The sequence below is a fragment of the Hippocampus guttulatus genome, chromosome 8 (genome assembly GCF_054856545.1).
Source record: "Hippocampus guttulatus isolate MCC_2025c chromosome 8, RoL_Hgut_1.0, whole genome shotgun sequence".
Taxonomy (NCBI): Eukaryota; Metazoa; Chordata; class Actinopteri; order Syngnathiformes; family Syngnathidae; genus Hippocampus; species Hippocampus guttulatus.
Genome location: NC_141268.1, coordinates 20718294 through 20739454, shown reverse-complemented (window position 1 = coordinate 20739454; position 21161 = coordinate 20718294). Strand labels below are relative to the sequence as shown.

The 21161-nt window shown below is 43.5% G+C and overlaps 2 protein-coding genes across 13 annotated transcripts in view; both read right to left on the bottom strand.

Annotated features, from left to right (window-relative positions):
- Nucleotides 1-13630, bottom strand: part of flnba (filamin B a) — a 34189-nt gene extending 20559 nt beyond the window's left edge. The window contains exons 1-14 of one of the 3 annotated variants that reach the window (XM_086117026.1): nt 13188-13630; nt 6639-6748; nt 6434-6569; nt 6000-6097; nt 5771-5918; nt 4539-4657; nt 4364-4438; nt 4124-4286; nt 3698-3898; nt 3131-3268; nt 2038-2164; nt 1081-1217; nt 807-1000; nt 474-587 (exon numbers count right to left, since the gene is read on the bottom strand). In XM_086117026.1, the coding sequence (XP_085973152.1) occupies nt 474-587; nt 807-1000; nt 1081-1217; nt 2038-2164; nt 3131-3268; nt 3698-3898; nt 4124-4286; nt 4364-4438; nt 4539-4657; nt 5771-5918; nt 6000-6097; nt 6434-6569; nt 6639-6748; nt 13188-13479 (2052 nt within the window). In that variant the 5' untranslated portion in view covers nt 13480-13630. The remainder of the gene's footprint in view (nt 1-473; nt 588-806; nt 1001-1080; nt 1218-2037; nt 2165-3130; nt 3269-3697; nt 3899-4123; nt 4287-4363; nt 4439-4538; nt 4658-5770; nt 5919-5999; nt 6098-6433; nt 6570-6638; nt 6749-13187) is intronic. The other 2 variants (XM_086117024.1, XM_086117025.1) reach the window with 2 other exon arrangements.
- A 1407-nt stretch (nt 13631-15037) lies between these two features.
- The window catches only part of slmapa (sarcolemma associated protein a), a 30103-nt gene continuing 23979 nt past the window's right edge, over nt 15038-21161 (bottom strand). For 8 of the 10 annotated variants that reach the window (XM_086118862.1, XM_086118865.1, XM_086118866.1 and 5 more), the window contains one exon: nt 15038-18169. In XM_086118862.1, the coding sequence (XP_085974988.1) occupies nt 18074-18169 (96 nt within the window). In that variant the 3' untranslated portion in view covers nt 15038-18073. Of the gene's footprint in view, nt 18170-20439; nt 20528-21161 lie in introns of all 10 variants that reach the window. The other 2 variants (XM_086118863.1, XM_086118869.1) reach the window with 1 other exon arrangement.

Sequence of the window (21161 nt, the reverse complement as noted above, 5' to 3'; positions counted from 1 at the left end):
AATCTACTAACCCATCCGTCCATCCACTCAATCTACCTATCTTCTCATTTAGCTATTTAACTGTTCACCTCTTCATCTATCCATCCATCTATTAATCATCCATCCAATTCTTTGTCTATCCACCCATCAGCCATCCATCACTTTATCTATTTATCCAGCTATTAATCCATCCTTACATCTCCTTCCATCTATCCATCGATCATCTACATCCATCCCTTTTGTCCATCTCTCAACCATTTATCAAGCTGTCCATCATCTGCCCATACTTGCATCTATCTATCCACTTATTTATCTATTTAGCCATCCGTCATCCGTCTATCCATCCTTCCATTTATCAGTCAAGCTATCCATATCCATCCATCAATCTAGCAATGCAAGCCACTCACCCATTAGGCTATATTCATCACCTCCTGCATCAATCCATAATCCATTCATGTCCACCCATCCATGTATGCATCCATCCAGCTCGCTACCTGCGCCATGATCTTGAGTGGTCCGTTGCCAGCATCCTTCGCGTTGACGGTGAACTCTGCGGGCTGGTGGACTAGGCAGCCGCTTTTCTCCAGCCCGGGCCCGAAGGCTTGAACCTGTCGGATACGAATGACAGCATGTCAGTCACACTTGAGTGGGCGGAGATTATGTATCTTCCAGTTTCCCAACCTTTGTTGAGCCAAGGCACTTATTGTCGTGGTGAAGGGGAAAAAAAATCTTGTCACACCACCAAACAAATTTATTAAAAAGGAATTACTGTAGCTTTTATCGGTCTCTCTGTCACTATAAATCACTGGCATAGACTGCCGGCTGACCTTGCCGGGGTAGTTGCTATGACGATCGGGCAAGATGTAGGCCATGAAGGGGCTGTCCTCGATGTCGTCGTCGTCACAGGTGACGTGAACGGCGTACTCGCCCGGCTCGGTGGGCCAGTAGCGGACGTCGCACGAGCCGTCGTTCTGGTCCTCGCATTCGATCTTGGCCTGTGACGGACCCTCGATGGCGAAGCCTGACCGTGACAGTGCCGGATCATTTCCATTTAATCACACTTGACATTTAAGTTTTTATATTCTGTCCATCTGCGCTCACCCAAGACTCCCACATCGCTGCCCATAGACTCCACTACAAAGATGGCAGGTTTAGCCACAACGCCCCCTTCCAGACCAGGACCCCACGCCCGGATCTGTTGTGGTTCCGCTTCTGGACCGACGATGACCTCAAAGGGACTGCGGAGTGAATACAAAGATTAAAGCAAATCCTGCATTCACAAACATAACAGAACACCCACAATGTGCCTTTCAAATTCAGTTTTACTGAATTTTTAGATTTTGGGGGGGAGGGGGGGTTGCTTACTCTTTTTTGTTTTTTTCCCCAAATATGGTATATTTGTCAAATTCAAGATTTTTAAAAAATGGCTCACTAAATATTGTGTGATAACGCAAAACGAGATGACAAAGACGAAAGGTATTTCTGCTTTCAGTATCGTTACTTTTACAAACGTAAGATGTAGCTTGAGTTAGGTTTCATTTCAAAATTGAACGAAAAGGTTTTCTCAATTTTGATTTTCTCAATTTCAAGAGTTTTTGTGAACTCTTAAAACCTTGCTCTGCATCCCGCAACCAGATTGACGTCACAGCAGACACTTTCAACAAAGCGCGGCAGCATGACGGTGAAATCACAGAGCCCTTTGCTGGCTTCTATGTGAAAGGCACAGTTCAAGAAAAGTCACCTGGAAATTTGAACCCAAAGCACCTGCTTAGGCTCGAAGCCATCAGCGCATTTAAATCCGCGGCAGGTTTTTCCTGCCGGCTTGACTTAATTAAGCCTTAAGTAAGCCATTCCCTTGGAGCTCTTTTGGGGGTTACAGGTTTTCAAAGAATCCAGTTTGACGCTAGACAGCCTCACGGTGACTTTGGAGCACTTGTGAGATTTCACTTAACACTCAAAACACACGCAGACACAAATATGTGCATGCACACATATTTACTAAAACACACTGACTCGCATATACGTACAGACGCACAGAAGAAACACACACACACACACCTCTTGGGGATATGCTGCCCACCCCAGGTGATGGAGATGCTGTATTTGCCGGTACTGAGAGGGTAATACTCAAAGGCGTGCACTTTGTCTTGACTGGAAATCTGCTTCACGCGCACCTCGCCACCCTCTGAAACGTAACACGCATTATTTCCTCCATGTGGTGCAGCAAAAGCGGGCAACGCAGTTGTCCCAACAGCTCGGGACAAATTTGAGATCAAAGTGAGGTCCGATGATCAAATGCCTCTGAAAGCTGCGGGATACGCGATTTCGTTCATCGTTAATGTTAAATCCGTTGTAACATTAATGAAGGCAACTCCTGTGTGGTGCGCTCATCTGCAGCACACTGGAAAAAAAATCCTTTGGTCGCACTTGAATTCACTCAATTCGGACATGGACATTGGTTGTGCATGATTTAAGTGTGTTATCATGTGAATAATAATCATTTGGGGGGGAAAAAAACAGGAAAATGATGTCAGTTGACGACATTTTTTTCCCAGTGTACACCACTTACGATTAAAAAAAAACAGGAAAATGATGTCAGATGACGACATTTTTTCCCAGTGTACACCACTTACGATTAAAAAAAAACAGGAAAATGATGTCAGTTGACGACATTTTTTCCCCAGTGTACACCACTTACGATTAAAAAAAAAACAGGAAAATGATGTCAGATGACGACATTTTTCCCCAGTGTACACCACTTACGATAAATGCTAGTTATCGCAAATTGGGTGTCGGTAACATTAAGTTGCACTGAGACAGCCTACAGTGGTTGTGACTTGAAAGAGACAATTGTCAGATGTCTCTGAAAGATTATCCTGAGTGATTATCCGTGGTGTTAAGAGTAACTTTTCCTCCTTGATCTGCTGGGGAAATAATTGGGGTTAACGATTGTTCGTGTTCAAAGTTGTTCACCAATATGTACATCAAATGTACCGTAGTGTGCCATGTCGGGGCCTTTGCAGTGCACCACTGACGATAAAAACAGAGCACAAACAGGCGACTCTTTCCTCCTATGTGCGGTCTGCCACGTTTTCAAAATCAGTCAAGATGTTGAAAATCGGAATGTGCGCACAGAGATGTTTCCACTCACTGGCGTCTTTGACGACAACTTTCAGTTCTCCGCTGCCAGCGTTCCTGGTGTCCACCTTAAAGTCGCCCACCTGTTGCACCCTCATACCCGACGCCTGCAGGCCGCGACCAGTCGCTCGGCACGCACTCGGTAGGCATGCTGAAAGGACACAAAATCAAAGCGCGTGAATGGACGATACACAAAGTCAAATCAGAATCACTCCCAGTCAACGACATAGTGAGTTCGCCATTTTGTCATATTGTGGAGCGAGTGTAGGTCTACTATGCAGTGCCCCAATTGATAAATCTCCCTACATAGTGATTAATTAAGGAAAGACGAATGAGTCCTGAAGATCATATCGTTGACTCAAGGGCTCAAACGATTAATGAATACTCAAACGATTAACGAATACTCCACAATCATGATATAATTGAATCTAGGGCTGAAATGATTAACAGACACTGCACATTCACGATGGAGTTCACGAAAATCGAACTCCCGAATGGTTTAAACTATAGAATCATTCAAGAAATTCCCACTAAGCAGGACACAGGGAGATGGAATGGACATTTTAGTGATGGTCCTCACCAGGCCCCACGTCAACGGTGAAGGGGCTCTTTGGCACAGCGACATCCCCGAAGGTGACGGCGAGTGAGTGCAGGCCGACCTGCGTGGGTCGGTAGGTGCAGCGGTATAAATTGTCGCCCTTGTCCTCCATCATAACCTCCACGCTGTTGTCTCTGCCCTGCGGGTCTTTGATCATCACTGTCACGTCTCCCATACCGGCACCTAAAAACACAAGAAGAGTGACGTTTAGGGGTTTTCTGGGAATCGGTTGTGTGAATCGGTGATGTTTTGGGAAGCTGCTTCATGTTTTTGGTCCACCCAGTTTGCCTCACTTCTTCTTATTTTGCTTCGTTTTTACAAAACGTTGCTTTTTTTTCCCCCAGTCGACTCTGGTGTGTGCTCACTGCATAATGTTGTGTCATGCCCCTGACGTCATCAATAAGATACCTGCAGTGTAGATGTCGAAGTAGGTGGGCTTGTTGGCGACATTGCCCACGGGTTCGATTCCCGGCCCTTTCAGCGCCACCTTGGAGGCGTCGCCTATAGCTTTCTCCACGCCCACTTCAAAGGGGCTCTTGGGGATGGGCTGGCCGGCAAACAAAACTGTGACCTATGACAAATTCAGGACGCCTTTAGCACATTCAGCAAATATTTGACTCCTCGTTAAAAGAGGAAAGAAAAGACAACCTTGTGGGTTCCGACCACTTGAGGCACATAGGAGACGGCGTACGTCTTCTTGGCATCATTGGGCTCCACCTTGAGCTGAGACAGAGGGAAAAACCCCCCCCAGAAATCATGTGATTGGTGCACCTGCCTGTCAATCATTTCAGAAGGTGTGTGTGTGTGTGGGGGGGGCGCTTACCTCTTGTCTGGTGCCGTCTGGTTGGTCCAGATAGACGGTCACCTGACCGTGCCCAGCACTGAATGTATCCACTGTGAACACGGCAGGGCGGAGCACGCGGTTGCCCGACGGTTCGATCCCTGCACGCGAACGCGATCAAGATGTGAATACAAGTTAGAAAATGTGCATTCTTTTTCCAGATTTTCAAGCAGTTCCCAGGTGACTTGTCAGATATTCAAAATATCCCGTTTCGGAAGATCCAAACAACAGCGGTGAGCACGTTTTTTGCACTGAAGGGGCTACATTTGGTTTTGCCACCTTCCGAGACAGGTGATTGGATTTTCACTGATGACCGCAGCACTTCATATCCTTTGTCAGTTAGTGTAGGTAATCCTTGTTTAGATGTGAAATTGTGAGGGGTAACAAAGTCTGTAACAAAACAAAATGTTGGAAAAAAAATGCAATCCAGGATTGTAAATATATTCCAGGTGCACTGTAACATTTAAAAAAGGTCATGTGTGTTCTTAGTAGTGTATCTGGTCCATTCCGGGTGGTGTGAGGTGTTGTTGGTTAGATCATGAGGCCATGGATTTCCTTCTCAGGATGTTGAGAAAAAAATGTCAACCTCAGTGTGCATGCACACATGCATGCGTGTGTGTGCATGCGTGCATGTTAGGAGCTCATTGTTCTTGGCTCAGGGCTCATTTCCCCTCATTGTAAAGGCGCACCAGTGTTTCCAGTAGCTACCATCTGGACCTCTGAGGAAGTTTAAGTCTCATTTCCTCCAAAAACAGGCTATCAAAGAGTAAAAAGTGTGAAAATAAGGGTATGCTCCCCCCAACACACACATACAAACCATGCTTGAGCCCACTTGACATGTCACAGTCAGCACATTAGACTTGTTTGAGTGCTCAAATGGGAATTCAAGTTTGGTCCAATTCCGCTCTACTGGCACATTTGGAAAAGGCGAGCCACGCAGGTGCAAAGTGTTGCCGTTTATGTCATAACACCCATCGTCCACAATGGAAATAAACAACTAGAAATAGTCTATAATTACATTGTCACTTCGGTATCAAAATTAATGCTGCTGTCAAACAGTTAGTCATGCTAGATGCCACCTTGCACAACTGATATAAGTTCTTTCATGATTAATGAGCACCTGCCTAGTTTTGCACAGTCGAGATCAACATGACGGCAATCGGAAACAATCCCCAACAAGTGGCAGCATGGGCGCATTTATGCATGTAGGGTACCTGGTCCGTAGGCTCGGGCCTTCTTGGGGTTGAGTTTGGGCTTGAGCGGCGCCCCGGGCTTCAGTTTGGCTTTGGGGAACTGAGACAAATACGTCATCACTGACATCTCGTCCACTTGCGGGTCGATGATCTCCTCTGGGGCGATCACCTGTGCAGACACACACACACGCATACAAGGGTGACCCACTGTGAGCGTGATTGCATGCATGCACACCCGCGGAAACGGAACCTGCGGGATTCCCAGCCAATCGTCAGCCAGCTGCATGGCTTCTGTGGCATTCTCAACTGGCTTCACTGGATCCCAAGTCTCCCAGTCGGGACACAGACCTGAAAAACGCACACCGACACAAATGCGTGACACACACACAGATGATAAAACACACGTTTGGACACGGGCACATACAAACGCAAACACATACCAAACGAGATGGAAACGCACTCATACACCAGGAAAGCCACAGAGGCATTCATGAAGAGCCACACACAAAGACACATTCATAAACACACAAAAATTTACAGAGACAAATGCAGACTTGCGCTCACACCGATAAGACACACACATACACACGCAGGCATGGGTGGCCAGACAAACAGACGCACAAATTCACACATCCCAGACACACACGCACGAACACACGCGGACACAAACACAGCACAGTGTACCTGGCGCACAGCCGTCCACCAGTGCCCCCAGCGCCTTCCCTGTCCTCCAGTCCTGGTGGAAGTTGGTGATGGGCATGTCCGGGACTTTGTTTTGGATCCAGCCCAGCAGACGCTGCTTGGGGGTCTTTGAGTCTGACTGGGAGGCAAAACCAGGATGTTAACTCACGAGCTAACGCCACAAAGCAAAAGTGAAGGTGCATCTTACTTCGTGATCGTCTCCCTCCCACATGGGCATGGAGATGGAGTAGTGCAGGATGAGGGTCCACACAAGACCCAGGATCAGCTTCAGGTTCCCGTCCACGATGGCTTTAGAGTCTGGACCAAACAAATCACATTGACTGGCTGAATGAATGCCAGAAGACTCCTTCCTACACTTAACATCAGAAACCAAACCCAAGAACCCAAACATCAAGAAAGCTGAGTTCAGCATGCTTAAAAGTCATGGCACTATCTTGAGGACGTTAAAAATAAAAACCCTTATGTCAAGGGAGCTTATTTTAAAAGACTCAAGTGTGGTACTAGCTGATGATAAAGACATCCCATCATCAAGGAAGCTAATCTTAGATTCTAAATTGTGCTAACTTCAAACATGCTAAAATATGAATATCAATATAAAAGGTGCTAATACAAGTATGCTACAGAGTAAAAACTCACATCAAGTGGAGTGGATAATTTAAGCGAAGTAGTGGTAACTTAAGGACATCAAAGAATCCTAACATAGAGGTAGCTAATTTAAGGATGCTAAAGCATGATGATGGCTTAAAGATGCTAAAGTACAACATAAACATGCAGTATGACAACTTAAGTATGCTGAAGTAAGAACCCTAGCATTAGGGCTGGTAATTTAAGGATGCTCTTTTTTTTCCCCCTTGTTCATCATCTTCCTTTAGTTGGGAAGCAAGGTGTGTCACACGGATAAGAGGCAACCATTTTGTGTCCACGCTCTTCACCTTTACACACACGCTTATCTCACTCACACACTTTCTCTTTCACCACACACACACACACACACGCACACACACACAGTCCCAATGTTGGGTTGCTGTTGTCGCATAGCAACAGGCCAAACACAGCAGTCAGTGTAATGTTTAATGGCCTCCAGTCACCTATGTCAACACTTCCTGCTGTGTTAGGCAAGACTAGAGTGGGCGGGGCTATGGATTGAGGCAAGCTTTATTGGCTGTCGAATGTTGATTGGCACCATGTGCTGCTATAACGCCATTTTCATTTAAAGTGCCAGTATGAAAAGAGTGAACCACAATTGATTTTTTAAAAAATATAACAAAGCATTATTAGCACAATCAGATGCTATGTGAGGATGCTAAAAGATGGAAGCAAGAATTTTAATCACGCAAGCACACAAAGTTGGAACAGAAGGGATGCTAACATTAGGACACTGATGAAAAGCTACTCGAGGAATGACGCTAACATAAGGATGCTAAGTGAGAACGCTAAAGGATGCTGAGAACAGTTTTCTGACGTAAGGGCACTAACCCAAGAATGCCCATATGAGGAAGCTAACGATTGCAACTTCAGAATGTTGACGTTACCGTGAAGCGGTTAAAATTGGGATAATATAAGGATGGTTATATAATGCTACATTAAGGGAGCTGACATAGGGATGCGATAGGAAAAACAATACACCATGTCATCTTCTCTCTCTTTAAACAGTCATGTTTCTATGTTAAGAGAATAGCTTCCAGGCACAGCACATGTGAATCTGATGACATCATTTTGTGTGTGGGTGTGTGTGTGTGCGAGGGGGCGCGCGTGTAAATGACAGGGCAGTTTGTTTCTCCGCGTGCATGCTTGTTAAAGTTCCCTGGTAGCTGCCTTGTAACAACGTGCTAATCTATGCTAAAATAAGCATACTAAAGTAGAGGTGCCAATAGAAGGGTGCTACTTACTGCTAATGTAGGGTTGTTGAGTAATGGCACTCACTTGAGGGTGCTAAAGTTAGCACATTGCTTAAACTAAGACATTGACAAAAGGGTGCTAAAGTACAAGTGTTTACTAAGGATGTGTATCCAAAGACACTAGAATAAGTATGCTCACTGGCTCTGAAATAAGGATGCTAAAGTAAGGACTTAAAAATAAAGACGTGATCTCATGGGTGCTAAGGTAAGGACGAAGTAACAACACGAACATCAAGAAGCTCATATACACTTGCTTAAGTACAAACACTGATAACGTAAGAGGATACCCATATAATGATGCTAAATTAAGGAAACTTGAATAAACACACTAACATACGAGTGCTGATGTAACGTTTAAGTAAGGGCACTACTTCGAGCATCCTAAAATTTGGACACTACCAAAACATGTTAGAAGGGAACTCGCATAGGTATACTAAAATTAGGTTGCTAACAAATCATGCTAAAATAAAAGTAAGGAACAATAGTGCCAACGTAAGGACGCTAAAATTATACTAAGCCAAGCAGCAGTTTCAAATCAAGCTGAGTGACTGAAAGGGAGGGGGGAAAAAAAATCAGGTAGCTCAATAGGAATTATAGCTACTGTGTGTGTGTGTGTGTGTGTGCGCGTCTTGACTATTCACACATGCGTTCCACAAGAGTGACATCATCTATGTTACCACCCAACCCCCAATTCTACCACAACCCCCCAACTAACATACACGCACGCACACACAAATGCCTTAGTAAACACAACCCCAGAAAAAACAAATTTGATGACATCACCACAGATGTGACAAGACTTTGTTACTGCAATAGCATCATTCAGTGAGTGCCCATATTTCGCTCAGCCAGAAGAAACTCTTCCAAAAGGATGCTAATAGAAGGTCAAGTACAACGCTGATATAAAGGTGCTTAAAGGGTGCTAAAGTCAGCATGTTAACATACGACTGTTAATGTAAAGATGCCACAGTAAGGAGACTGAAAAATACGAATATCAGGTAGCTAAAGTAGTAAAGCCAAGTTAAGAAGCCAATATAAGGAATCTATCAAACAACAAAGGTATCCTAAAATAGGGAAACAAACATGAGTCTAGAATCTAGACTCTAGATCTAGAAACTCATGTTACACGCGAGCAGCATTTGTGTGTAGTTTCTAGTGAACTTTGGACAGTCACACCCGAAAGTGCATGACGTGTTACCCAATCAGTGTGTTAACAACAGCGATGACTAAAATCGCCAAGACGGCGAACCTGTACATCAACAACACACACACAAAAAAAGGCAGAAGCGAGTTTGTCTTGAATGAAAACCTGACTGCGTATTTGTCATTGTCACCACACATTGTTGAAACAACATGTGTTGTGTTGATACTTTCAACAAGCAGGCCACGTGAAAGCCAATGCCATTTGGCAAAAAAAAAAAGACAAAACCCACTGAATTTTATTTTGAAAATCTTTGGAAATTCACCGTTATTAGTATTTAAATGATGGGCGCTTGTTGTCGTTCAAAAGGTACTAGCTGTTTCTCAGAGAACAAAATTCTTTGCGTCATTTTTTTCTCCACACTTTCAATTCCAAAATGTCTTCACTGTTATGCGTCCAAAATGAAATGTCATGATTGGCAACTTGGAACATGTATTTTGAAGATGCAAATAAAATTGTTGGCTGAAGCATTTTTATGCCACTGAAAGGATATTATATTTTATATTGTTTCAATACACGAGAGGGATGTGAGACCTGAAGTGCCAGGATGAGGCAGCCATTTCGCATTCACACAATAGCAGATAAGGGCACAGAAGATTGGTTACATTCGACCACAGTCTTAAGGTCAGTATCCTGTGACCATTTGGGAAGTTATGGAATGTCATAAATCCAGTTATAACCTAGAGACCAACAATAGTGAGCGTCGCGGGCTCACTTAGATGATGTGCTAAAAGTCCAGCAGGAAGTGAACTAAACTTTGGTGCTTTTATGATTCACGCCACTAACAGTCTCATTTGGCAGCACAAAGTCCGTCCTGACTCAAGGATGCTAACTGACATGCTAACAAAGATCAACTTGACAATCGCAATGACCCCATTCCACATCTTACACTCCGTGGAAGGAAAATAAACTACCCTATCAAGGATTTTATCTCGGCATGTTGCCATGATAACTGGAGACAATGTGCCACTCTGACCTAGAATGATATCTGAGTGTGTGTGTGTGTGTATGTTTGTGTGGGGGGGAATCGCTGTGTTCAGAATGTTACAAATCCTGCTTAAAGTGCTAAAATAACAATGTTAACTAACATAGGTGCGCTGACAAAAATGCTAACATAGGGATTCTAATTTAAGGATGCTAATGTAAAAATTATTGAAAAAAAAAAGATTCTAATGCTAAAGGAGGTTAATTGGCTAAAGGACGTTCACAGAAAGACACTTAAGTAAAGAGGTCAACTTTTGGATGTTCAAATAAGTAAAAATGTTTAAAAAAGGATGCTAAGAGAGCAAGCAGCCTTAATCATGCTAATGTAGGCTAATTTGAGGTTGCACTTTAGCACTTGCAGTGCACTTTTGTAGGCACACTTAGTATGCCTACAAAAGTGCGCTGAAGTAAATGTGCCAACTTGTGGCTGCTTACATAAAGATGCTAGCCTAATGATGCTAATATAAAAATTGTGATTGATAGGTCTTTTTCAGGGCAGATCGAGAAACAGATTAGAAGCAGTCAGGGGGCGCTAACCGATAGATGAGGCTGATATTCATTTGATGTAAATGGATTAAAAGTTATTTTTCAGGGCCGATACAGAAAACGATTAGTAGCAGTCAAGGGGGCCGCTAACCGATTGTTGAAGCTGATATTCATTTGCAGTAAATGGATTAAAATCTTTTTCTGCACAGACACCATCTCGTCTCCGTTCTGGCTCCGAAAGCGGGAATTTTGCAGACCGCATTCTTCCCTTCGTTTTGTGTCAAGAATGCTGCTTATTAAACACAACTTTTGTGATGTCAATTATTGCTATTATTACCAGCCTTGTAAAAAAAAAAAAAACCAAGTGTGCACACCTAAGCCAAATAATTCTACCATGATGCAACACATCCGTCTGCAGTAGTGCACGACAACACCCTTTTTCACACACGCGCACAACCCACAGCGATTTCGCAAAGCCGGACCAGAGTGACAAAGTCTCTCTGATGTCGTTCCAACAGCAAGAAATGTTTTCCTCCCCTCCTTTGAAAGTGTTCAGTTGCGAAAAGTTGCAGCGCACATGAACGCAACACAAACGCACACACAGTCAATGGGCCGGACTACAAATACATTGGACCCATTCAATGTTGTCTCGGAAAGATAACGCGTTTTATAAGATGTAAGAAACCCAATTAATCAGTCTGTGATCGCAACCATCAAATGGTGGTCAACACCTGCATAGGGAGGACTTGTCACAAGAAGCACATTTCCGATTTTAATGTTTGTTTGTTTAGCCAATGACTTCATGCACTGAAATGAACCCTGTGCTCTGGTGTCAAAATAATCGCTCGAGGGCTTGGAAAAGTCGTTAAACATAGCAACCAAATCGCTCAATCCGCAACACTGACTGTGTTTTTGAAAAGTAGCTCCTCTCCGTTCGCAGCCATGTTGTTAGAGCCAGCAGTGCAGGTCAGAGAGCTTTGAAGCCCCTAAAAATAATCTTTTAAAAAAACAAATTCATCTATAGAAAAGTATGGCTCGCCCAGTCCTACCACTTTGATAATTAACAAAGAAAAGACGATTCTTTATGACAAGAAGACAAGCTTTGTTGTTTAGAAAGTGATTATTTTCTTTCCACACACCAACACGCTGTACTTTTGTCAAGCCCTTTGGCTTCCCAATTACAAAAGTCACAATGGGTACCAAAAAGTGGTACAACTTGCACAAATGTTAATTGTCGTGAGCAAAATTTACGATTAACTGCATGATATTTTAAAAATGAATTATAGTTTTTGGATCCACTTTAGAACAAAAATGACAACAATTATGAAAAATAGGAGCGACTTTTCCAATCGTAACAAATCAGAGCGGCTTTCTTGTACCGCAAAGCTCCAAAATTCCTCTCAAGTTCCCGAGGGGCACAATTTGACCACACGTGTTTACTATTTGTGTGTGTTGAGGGAAATCACACATTTGTTAGATCCAACAGTCATTTTTTTCAGTCTGTCATTAAAGGTTAGTCATAACATGCTCTTTCATTCAATTCAAACCAAAATATTAATTTGCTGAAGCTGAGGTCTCATTTTTCACGCCCACCCGAAGATCTCCCATGCCAAACTCCATTCATAAATGTGGTACTTTAAAGCAAAGAGAAGGCATTGAAATCGCATCTTGTGCGCAGGTTTAAAGTGTTAGTTTTCATAAAATCAGCAATGTCTTGCATCTATTTTAAGAAGATGTGTTCGCTTTGTACCACATGTCACTAATCGAGTTGCTCCAAAAATCCAGAGACCGCAGAAAAAAAAACCTTTGCATCCCGTTCTATGATTCGGTCGCAAACGTCATATTTCATTTAACAAAGCGAGGTGGTGTATTCCAAGTTTGCCGAATCAAAGCCCCAAATCAGCTGCTTCGAAAGATTTCCAAAACAACCACCAAGTGATTTAACAAATTCGAATAAAACGAGTATGAATGAAAACCAGCTTGGTTGTCAATGGGCATCGGTGGTGGGGGGCGGGGGGAACGAAAGGCGGCTCCACCGAGGCAAACATGCGGAGAGGTGGACCGAACACAGCAAGCGAGCGTGGACGGGCTACCGGAGGTTCTCCCGGGCAGACTTTCGGGAAAGCCTTCCCGCCCCCGCGAGAACCTTCTGGAGAGTTGAACTCACCGATGGAGACGAGCTTGATGTTCTGGTTGTCCAGGAACTCTAGCGCCACCGAGACGTTCTCCAACTTCATCTGCCTGAAGTTGGGCCTGGGGTGACAGCGGCGATGCATCTTCTGGCGGCTCAGCACCTCCAGCAGGGCGATGAGCCGCAGGCCGTCGCCCAGGTCCAGCTGCAGGTCCACGATCCGCTTGTTGACGCACTTGAGGTGCTCGTTGATCCAGCGCGTAAAGGTGTTCTGCTGGATCTTCTTCCACGGTGCGTCCTCCGCCAGGTCCTTCTCCGTGGTGGGCATCTTGCTTCGCGCCGGGGACACACTGGGCACACGAGCTGGTTAAGCGGGCCGCTGCACGGTGCTGCTCCCTCCGCTAAAGGACGCCTCGACTCGGTCTGAACTTTCCTTTTGGATCCAAGCCGGAGTGACTGGCTTGGCCGGGTGCGTTCAGGCGTCGTTTCCAAAAGTTGGAATTTACGTGACTTCAGCTGTTAGTTCGAGTCATCGACTTCGTTTGGGGTAGGACAACACGCTGATTTTAGAGCGTTTGTTGGTAAATGGTTGAAGGGCGTCACGGGACTTGCAAGCCACGGCGACGCTCTGTGACGAATTCGCACACGTTTGGCTCAACGGCTTTGAGCCACTGATTGATACGGTTGCGTTGTGTCCCATTTTGGAATGAGACACTGAAGGCAACACCACTTTGGATGACGTTAGGTTTGCGGACAAAGATCGTCTATTATTAAGGTAAAGAAACACTATTTTCAAATATTTCTATGCATTTAGTCTCACACAGGACCGTGGAAAATTGAAAAATTATACCAAAGGTTAAGGATTTGCCGTGACGTCATAATCTTTTTTTTTTACTGTTTGCAATCCAAAAATTACTTTTGTGAAACATTTGGATAGCATTTATAGATTTCAGGCGGGACGAACAACGTTATATCAATCACATCACATTTATGAATCATTTTAATTTTACACACCATTCAATTGGCATTTTAAATTGAGCAAATATTACTTTTAGGGCCAATTCAATGTTGACATTGACATTTCACTGACTTCATATTGTTTCCTAGATTTCCTGAATTCAGAGTTCATATTACTTTACACCAATACAAATATAAATGTTTTATTTAATCATAAAGCCAGTGAAATCTTAATTGAAATGTGACTTCATTTAAACTCATGAATTTAAACATGAAATTATCCTTTTTTGTTTTTTAAAGTAATTTTATTCAAATATATAATGTCTCTGTATGTGAAATTTAACTTGATCTAATTAGAATTAATTCAAGTTTTTACATTTTATTGGGTTAGCAAGTGTCAGCATGAACTATTTCCAAAACTTTTTAGATAGTTCATCAAGTATAATTTGAACTGGACTTTTAAAGTACACAGCCAATGGAACTAGGAATTAAATAACATATCTTACATTTACTCAAACATAAAATTAACTTGATTCTTTATTTCACTGCCTTTGACTTGCAGTTTTAATTCAGTCTTTGCATTTCAATTTGTCAGCCATCGTCAACAAATTGCTTCGAATGGACCTTGCCGTTTGTTTAGTGACTTTCAAGTCAATCTTGCGATTTCGTGTCACACACAAAACACGCGTGATCACTGTCTGGCTGTCTCTAAAAACCGTCAGACAGATGTGTTTAGAGACCTAAGCTAGTACAAGCGCCCCTGCAGGTTGGGCCTCGTGTTTTTATGACTTGCTCATCTCTCGTTAAATGAATCAGGTGTGCTTGTTTGATTGTTCCTCGTTGATGTTTCCCACAGATGTTTTGGACTCTGAACACAACCTGAGAGAGTGATTGATTTGGCCAAATTGTCAAAATGAATCATGACACAGTTGTGGTGGATCAGCTTGCTACAACTTTATTCCAAACATTTTCTCTGCATATCTCATATTTATTTCTACATATACATATATATATATGTATATATATATACATATAGATATACATACACACACACACATACATACATATACACACACACACACCTCAACAGCACATCTACACCACTCCCCCCGCCCCCATCCACGTGGTTAACATCTTTAACAAAATAGTTCTAGTAGCACGTCATTCGATAGCATTTTCATTTATTTTACAAATTTTCTCTCGCTCTCCCCAGATACTGTAGTGTTTCCCGCGATAACTGTTCCTTTATGTTCTTCGTTTCAAACACGAATGTGACGAGACGCTACACACAGTGAGACACGGCGCTGCACAACCCCCACGTGTGCGCACACACACACAAATGCATGCAATAAAAAAAAAAAAAAAGGTAAGTGGCCGCGCTCACGCTATGGTGCTACGGCATAAGGTCCTTTTGTTGACATGAAAATTGGCGCTGGGATTTTGGAGACAAGTACACATGACGTTTACACAACAATGTCAATTTGACAAAATGGACAGGAAGTCAAAAGTTGACGTGATCTTGGCAAAAGAGGTGAGGAAGTGGCTGACACGAAGTTGTTGTGAAAAAGAGATGATGTACATGAATTCATCAGGAAATTGAAATAGTTAATGTGAAGATGAGCGAGTTGACCTGATGAAAGTTGATCAACTTGACAGTACGTTAACAAATTTAACATGCTGTTTTCCGAAAGCTGACAAATGATAAAGTGGGCATGAACTTAAAAAGTTGCCAAAGATGACAAAAGTTGCCAAAGTTAACATGACGTTGTCAAGACGTTGACAAACTTGGCAAAAAAAAAAAAAAAAAAGAGGCATCAAAGTCATCAAGAATTTGGGAATCATTGACGATAAAATGACAAACTTGATAGAATCTTGATCGAATCCGTCGGACAAACTTGACATGAAAGATGTTGACAAACTTGAGCGTAAACTAACAAAAGTTGACAAAGTTAACGTCTGCTTCATTCACATTATCTTGGTGAGAAATTGGCGGAAAGTTGACATTGAGTTGACCAACTTGATAGGAAATTGGCCGGGGATGGACATGAATTGACAACCCCCCCCCCCAAAATTGTCAATTTGACGGGATGCGAACAGAAGTTGACTGGCAGTATGCAGGAAGTCGACGAAGGTGACAGAAAGTCGACAAAGGCGTCAGGCGGGCCAAAGAGCATGGAATTGACGTAGGAGTCAACATGAATTTATCAAGTTTACGAGTAGGTTGTGAAACCTGACAGTCATTTAGGGGGGAAAAAAAGAGAAATTTAAACTTAGCAGGAAGTTAACATGGTTGACAAAATTGGCAATCGAAAAACCTGACGAAAAATGTCAGAACGTTGACATAAGTTGACAAAAAACGGTGACCATCAAGCTCACGTTGGAAAAAGGTGACCGAAAATTGATAAAGTGGACACATGCTTGACACCAATTCCATTTTTTAAAGTTGGAAGCAAGTTCATCAACTAAAAAAAGTTGACGGTAATGTATCAAAAGTTGACCGGAGGTGAAAGAAAAGTTGACAAAAGTGAATGTGAAGTCAAATGTGAAATTAATCACATTGACATAGATGACAAGATTTTTTTTTTAACTTATTGAAGATGTGAAAATGGACACAAATAGCACAATGCTGATACGCAGGCAATCGTGTATGTGCGCGCACGCACGTGGGGTTGTGTGCACATACACACACACAAAATTCGGTGTTAAGTTACATTAGAAGAGGCACTTTGACCCCCCCTTTTGTGTGCCCTCAAAGTTAACATAAAAAATACTTTATATTTAATCATTTGGTTTCAAGTTTAAAACCTCTCCCCTGCTCCCTCCAAAAGAAAATCAACAGAGAAAGCAAAAAATAGAATAAAAAACAAAAAACAAAATGGCGACCATTTTAGCCGCCGTTAACCATGGCCAACTTTGAGAGGAGCCAAGCTTCCACAAAAGAACTCAAGCGAGGTCAAACGTGACAAACAATCATCATTCTGCACATTTTTCTTGCTTTTTATGAAGGGAAATATTGTTGTTCAGATGACCTGTTAGTCACCAAAATTCAGTGTCTCAAAACTCAGTTTTTTTCCCTGATTGAATGTGAAATATGAGGACGTTTTTACGAATATCGGGCAAGAGTTTGGTGGCTGAAAATTAAACTGTGGGAGGAAAAGAAATATCACTGAAAAGAAGAACCCCCCCCCACAAAAAAGTAACTTTTTCTTGCTTTTTATCAGAAACAGGTCTTTTTGGTGGTGTTTTTATGAGAACATGTTTGCAATTGTGTTGGTACCAAAAATCATGCATCAGACAAAACTTGTGTGTGTGTGTGTGTGTGGGGGGGGGGCATTTCTGAAAACCAACTTTTTGGGGTGGTTTTCTGATAACATGTTCACGTGTTTATATACAAAACACTGAGCAAATTTTAGGGATTTCAACACTAAAAACAAAAAACCCCGAACTGTTCCGTGTTATCAGACAGGGCAAGAAAACGCAAACTCCAAAAAGTCATGGACGAACGGCAACAGAGACAATTGTGATCCCAGGCAGATTTTTTGTGTGTGTGTGGAAGCTCGGTTCGCCGAAATGCCAGAAATTTGACCAAAACAATGAAGGAAAAAAACAACAACAACAAAATAAAAACACCACAGCTGAGAGAGAGCACAGATGATTAAAAACAACACAAATAATAAACTAAACTTCCCGCCGCTCGACAAAATAAGTCTGTGAGAAACCACAACCTTTGATATTCCCTCTACAATTATATACAATTTGACTTTATACAAGTGAAGCAGTGGTGCACTGCTCAAACAACGCCCGTATGTGTGTGTGTGAGTGTGTGTGTGCGCGCGCGCTTTTCTGTAGGATTGTGTGGTATCATTATTAACCTCCCACCATGATCACGGGACATTGTCTGGCTCGCACAAGAAACCCCCCCAATAAACCGCGTGTGCGTGTGTGCGCGCGTGACACCGAGCGCTTTAGGCCGAGCTGCTCTTGGAGAGGTTGGGGTAGATGATGGCTGCCGTCACGGCGACCATCACTGCGATGACCGGCATCCAGGGGCTCCAGCCGCCCTGTGCGGAGAGACAAAACACACACGCATACGCACGCACAGACAATGCGTAGTCAGACATGCGTAAACACACAGTGACACAGACACAAATGACCAGACACACACACACACACACACAGAAATTGAGGTTAGCAGGTTGCTTGTGGTGTTCGTTTTGCCCAACTCGGATAGAAGGAGGGAAAGAAAAGTGTGGAGTTGAACATTTAAAGACCCTCAAAGAGCACCAGTTTGTCTTTGTTTTCTGCTTCCAATGGTACCCGCCGAGCACATTAGTTCCAAAGGTGCTGTTTGGGCGAACAAAAGCAGTCGCATGAGTCACATTTAATGATGGCCGTCTTGTCAGGTTGAGTCACGTCTGACGCCTCATCCTGATGATGTCACTGGGTCGCGGATGAACAAGCGCGTCGTGGTGTGAAACCGCTGACACACCTTACCAAATTATGACCCGAGACAATCCCGACAAACTAATGCCGCGCCTTTCTCAAATGTCACAGAAGCCAACGGGCCTTTGTCGATTAGACGATATTTTTTTTTAAATTTCTTGTGCTAATGCCACCAAGTTATTATTATTTTTTCTTCATGGATGATTGCAAAACTGATTAGATTTGATTCCGGTGTAGAGGCAACTTTTTTCCTTGGAATAGAATGAAAATCGAGACTATTCTTTTAAAACGACAACCCCTTTTCATTTGTCAAACGACATTCTTTAAAACATTGCACCTTTGACCTTTAAAACGGAAAATCATTTTTCATTTCTTATCAAACTAAATTAGTTTTTCCCTTTGAGTGACAACACAATCTGTGCACCTTGAGGGTCTGCATGCATACGAGAATAGAAGGGGTTTTCAAAAGGCAAAACCAATCGAGCGAATTGGAAGAAAATAAAGCCAAGTGGAGACATGAGACGGGCGCATGCGTGAGAAAAAAAAAGCCGAGGGAGACGCTGAGACACAGTCGAGCGGCAAAATGGAACTGTGCTCCTTAAAATGACAAATGCATCGCGAAAAGCAAGAAGACCACGGGAGCACCTTTTGGGGGCGCCGGCTCTCAGGAGCAGAGTTCCGAGTGTGCGATCCGTTCAACAACACACACACACACACAGACGTGCGCGCAGTGTCGGGATGAAGAAAGAATGGAAAGAAAATGTCCCGTTGGGACTTCAGGGCCAAACATGGCGATTGTCAAAACATCCAAAATAGATCGCAGCTGTCGTGAGAGGAGAGTTGCAAAAGTGGATGTTTCAAATGTGTGCCCCTGAATGCCACAAACCTCGGAACATTTTCGCATCCCAACGAAAGAGAGGAACCAAGTTTATCACCCCTTTCACACTGCAAAACCGGAAAAGTGGGCTTTCCCCCCACCCCCACCTTTTTCATCCTTATGTAAAAGTGACACTGACGCGGAATGGAGGGACAAAGTCGACCCGGGAATTTTCTGCCAGCTGGGAGTACGTGTCAGAGGCGGGACTGCACCTTTGTGTCAGGGAGTCGCGTTGAACCCCTTTTGCATCAAAAGCAACTGTCACAACAGACGCTGATGTCGCCTATTTGCGTTGCTGTGTAAAAGCGCATAAGGCTGCGACATTATCCCATTTCGCTGGGTTATGTCTAAAAACATTCGACACCAGGTCTCTAGTTGAAGGAGCATAGAAAGAAAGAGTAGCTCCTTTCACACAGAGAGCCTACAAAATTCACCCAAACGTGCAGACATTTTAGTAGATTGAAATTTTGCAGGGTTTCTGTGAGGTGTCAAATGCTTGAGACAGAGACAAGGCCTTAAATCTGATGCACGAATTTGCAGGACCTCCGTGTGAAAATAGGCTCCTCCCTCTCTTGCTCCAGATTTAGACTTTTACACAAAGATTCTACAAAACTGTGTAGCTGTAGTGGCATTTGGTCCACTTGGCTTTTCACACAAACCCCAGCAAAATGGGATGTGACCACAACACAGCAACCCACCATCAGGTTTTGATGTAAAATAGTCGTTGGGCATTTGCTTACAACGAAATGGCGCAATTAAGCTCCACCCCCCCCCCCCCCCCCCCGTCTCTGCATTTGCGTGAATGGAGGTGCTGTCCCGCCTCTGTTGCGGCTTCGTTACTCCTTCAGGTGGCGGAAAACTGGCAGGAAGACGTGATCCAACCAACCCGTGTCAGCAATCTGCAAAAGAGGCGGGGTGTAAAATCTCCCTTTATAAAGTTTCAAAAGGAGTGCTGGAAGTGAGACAGACGGCGGCATTGGGGAGACGGACACACATGTCGTCGGCGTGTACCTTTCTACCACAACTGGCCGAAACACCAGTAGAGCAGAGCCAGGACAAGACCCATGAATATGGCTTGGACAGGCTGCAGTATGGATGGCTATTTTTTTTTTTTGGTTGGGGGTGGGGGGGGGGGTCAAGGGGAGGAGAGGGATAAGAAGTAATCAGCCACAAATCAAAACAAACATGGGGGGGGACGCACTAGCGGTGGTGAGGGAGGGGGGCAGAAAAAAGGATGGGGTGGGGGGTGCAAAGCAATGTCTGTCAATCATGACAACACGACTTCCTCCACAAAACTCATCACCCCACTGTTGAAGGCTTCAGGACCAAAGAGCCAAATTTTGCAAACGTCCAGTCATCGTCAAGCTGGCCAGCTATCAATGCTAGCGACTCCACCGCTAACAACTAGCCTAAAATATGTGGGACAGTTACGGATAAGCATCTGTTCAAAGTTTTTCAGCGAAAGTTCAAAGTTTTTCAGCGAATCGTTATTTTAATGACATCAGCGGCACTTTTGAATGAGACGAGGACAATTGCGGCAAAGTCGGTGTCGAGTGGCTTTTTCTGACGCTACGCTTGACAGAGGCGAAATAGGCTTGAAATAGAAACCTCAGTTTACCAACAATTCTGTTCAGGAAAAAATTCTGAAAAGAAAAATCACCCCTCTGATTACACACCATTTCGCTTCAAGAAAGTTTTTTTGGGGGGGCACAAAATGGCTGCCACCTCCCAGA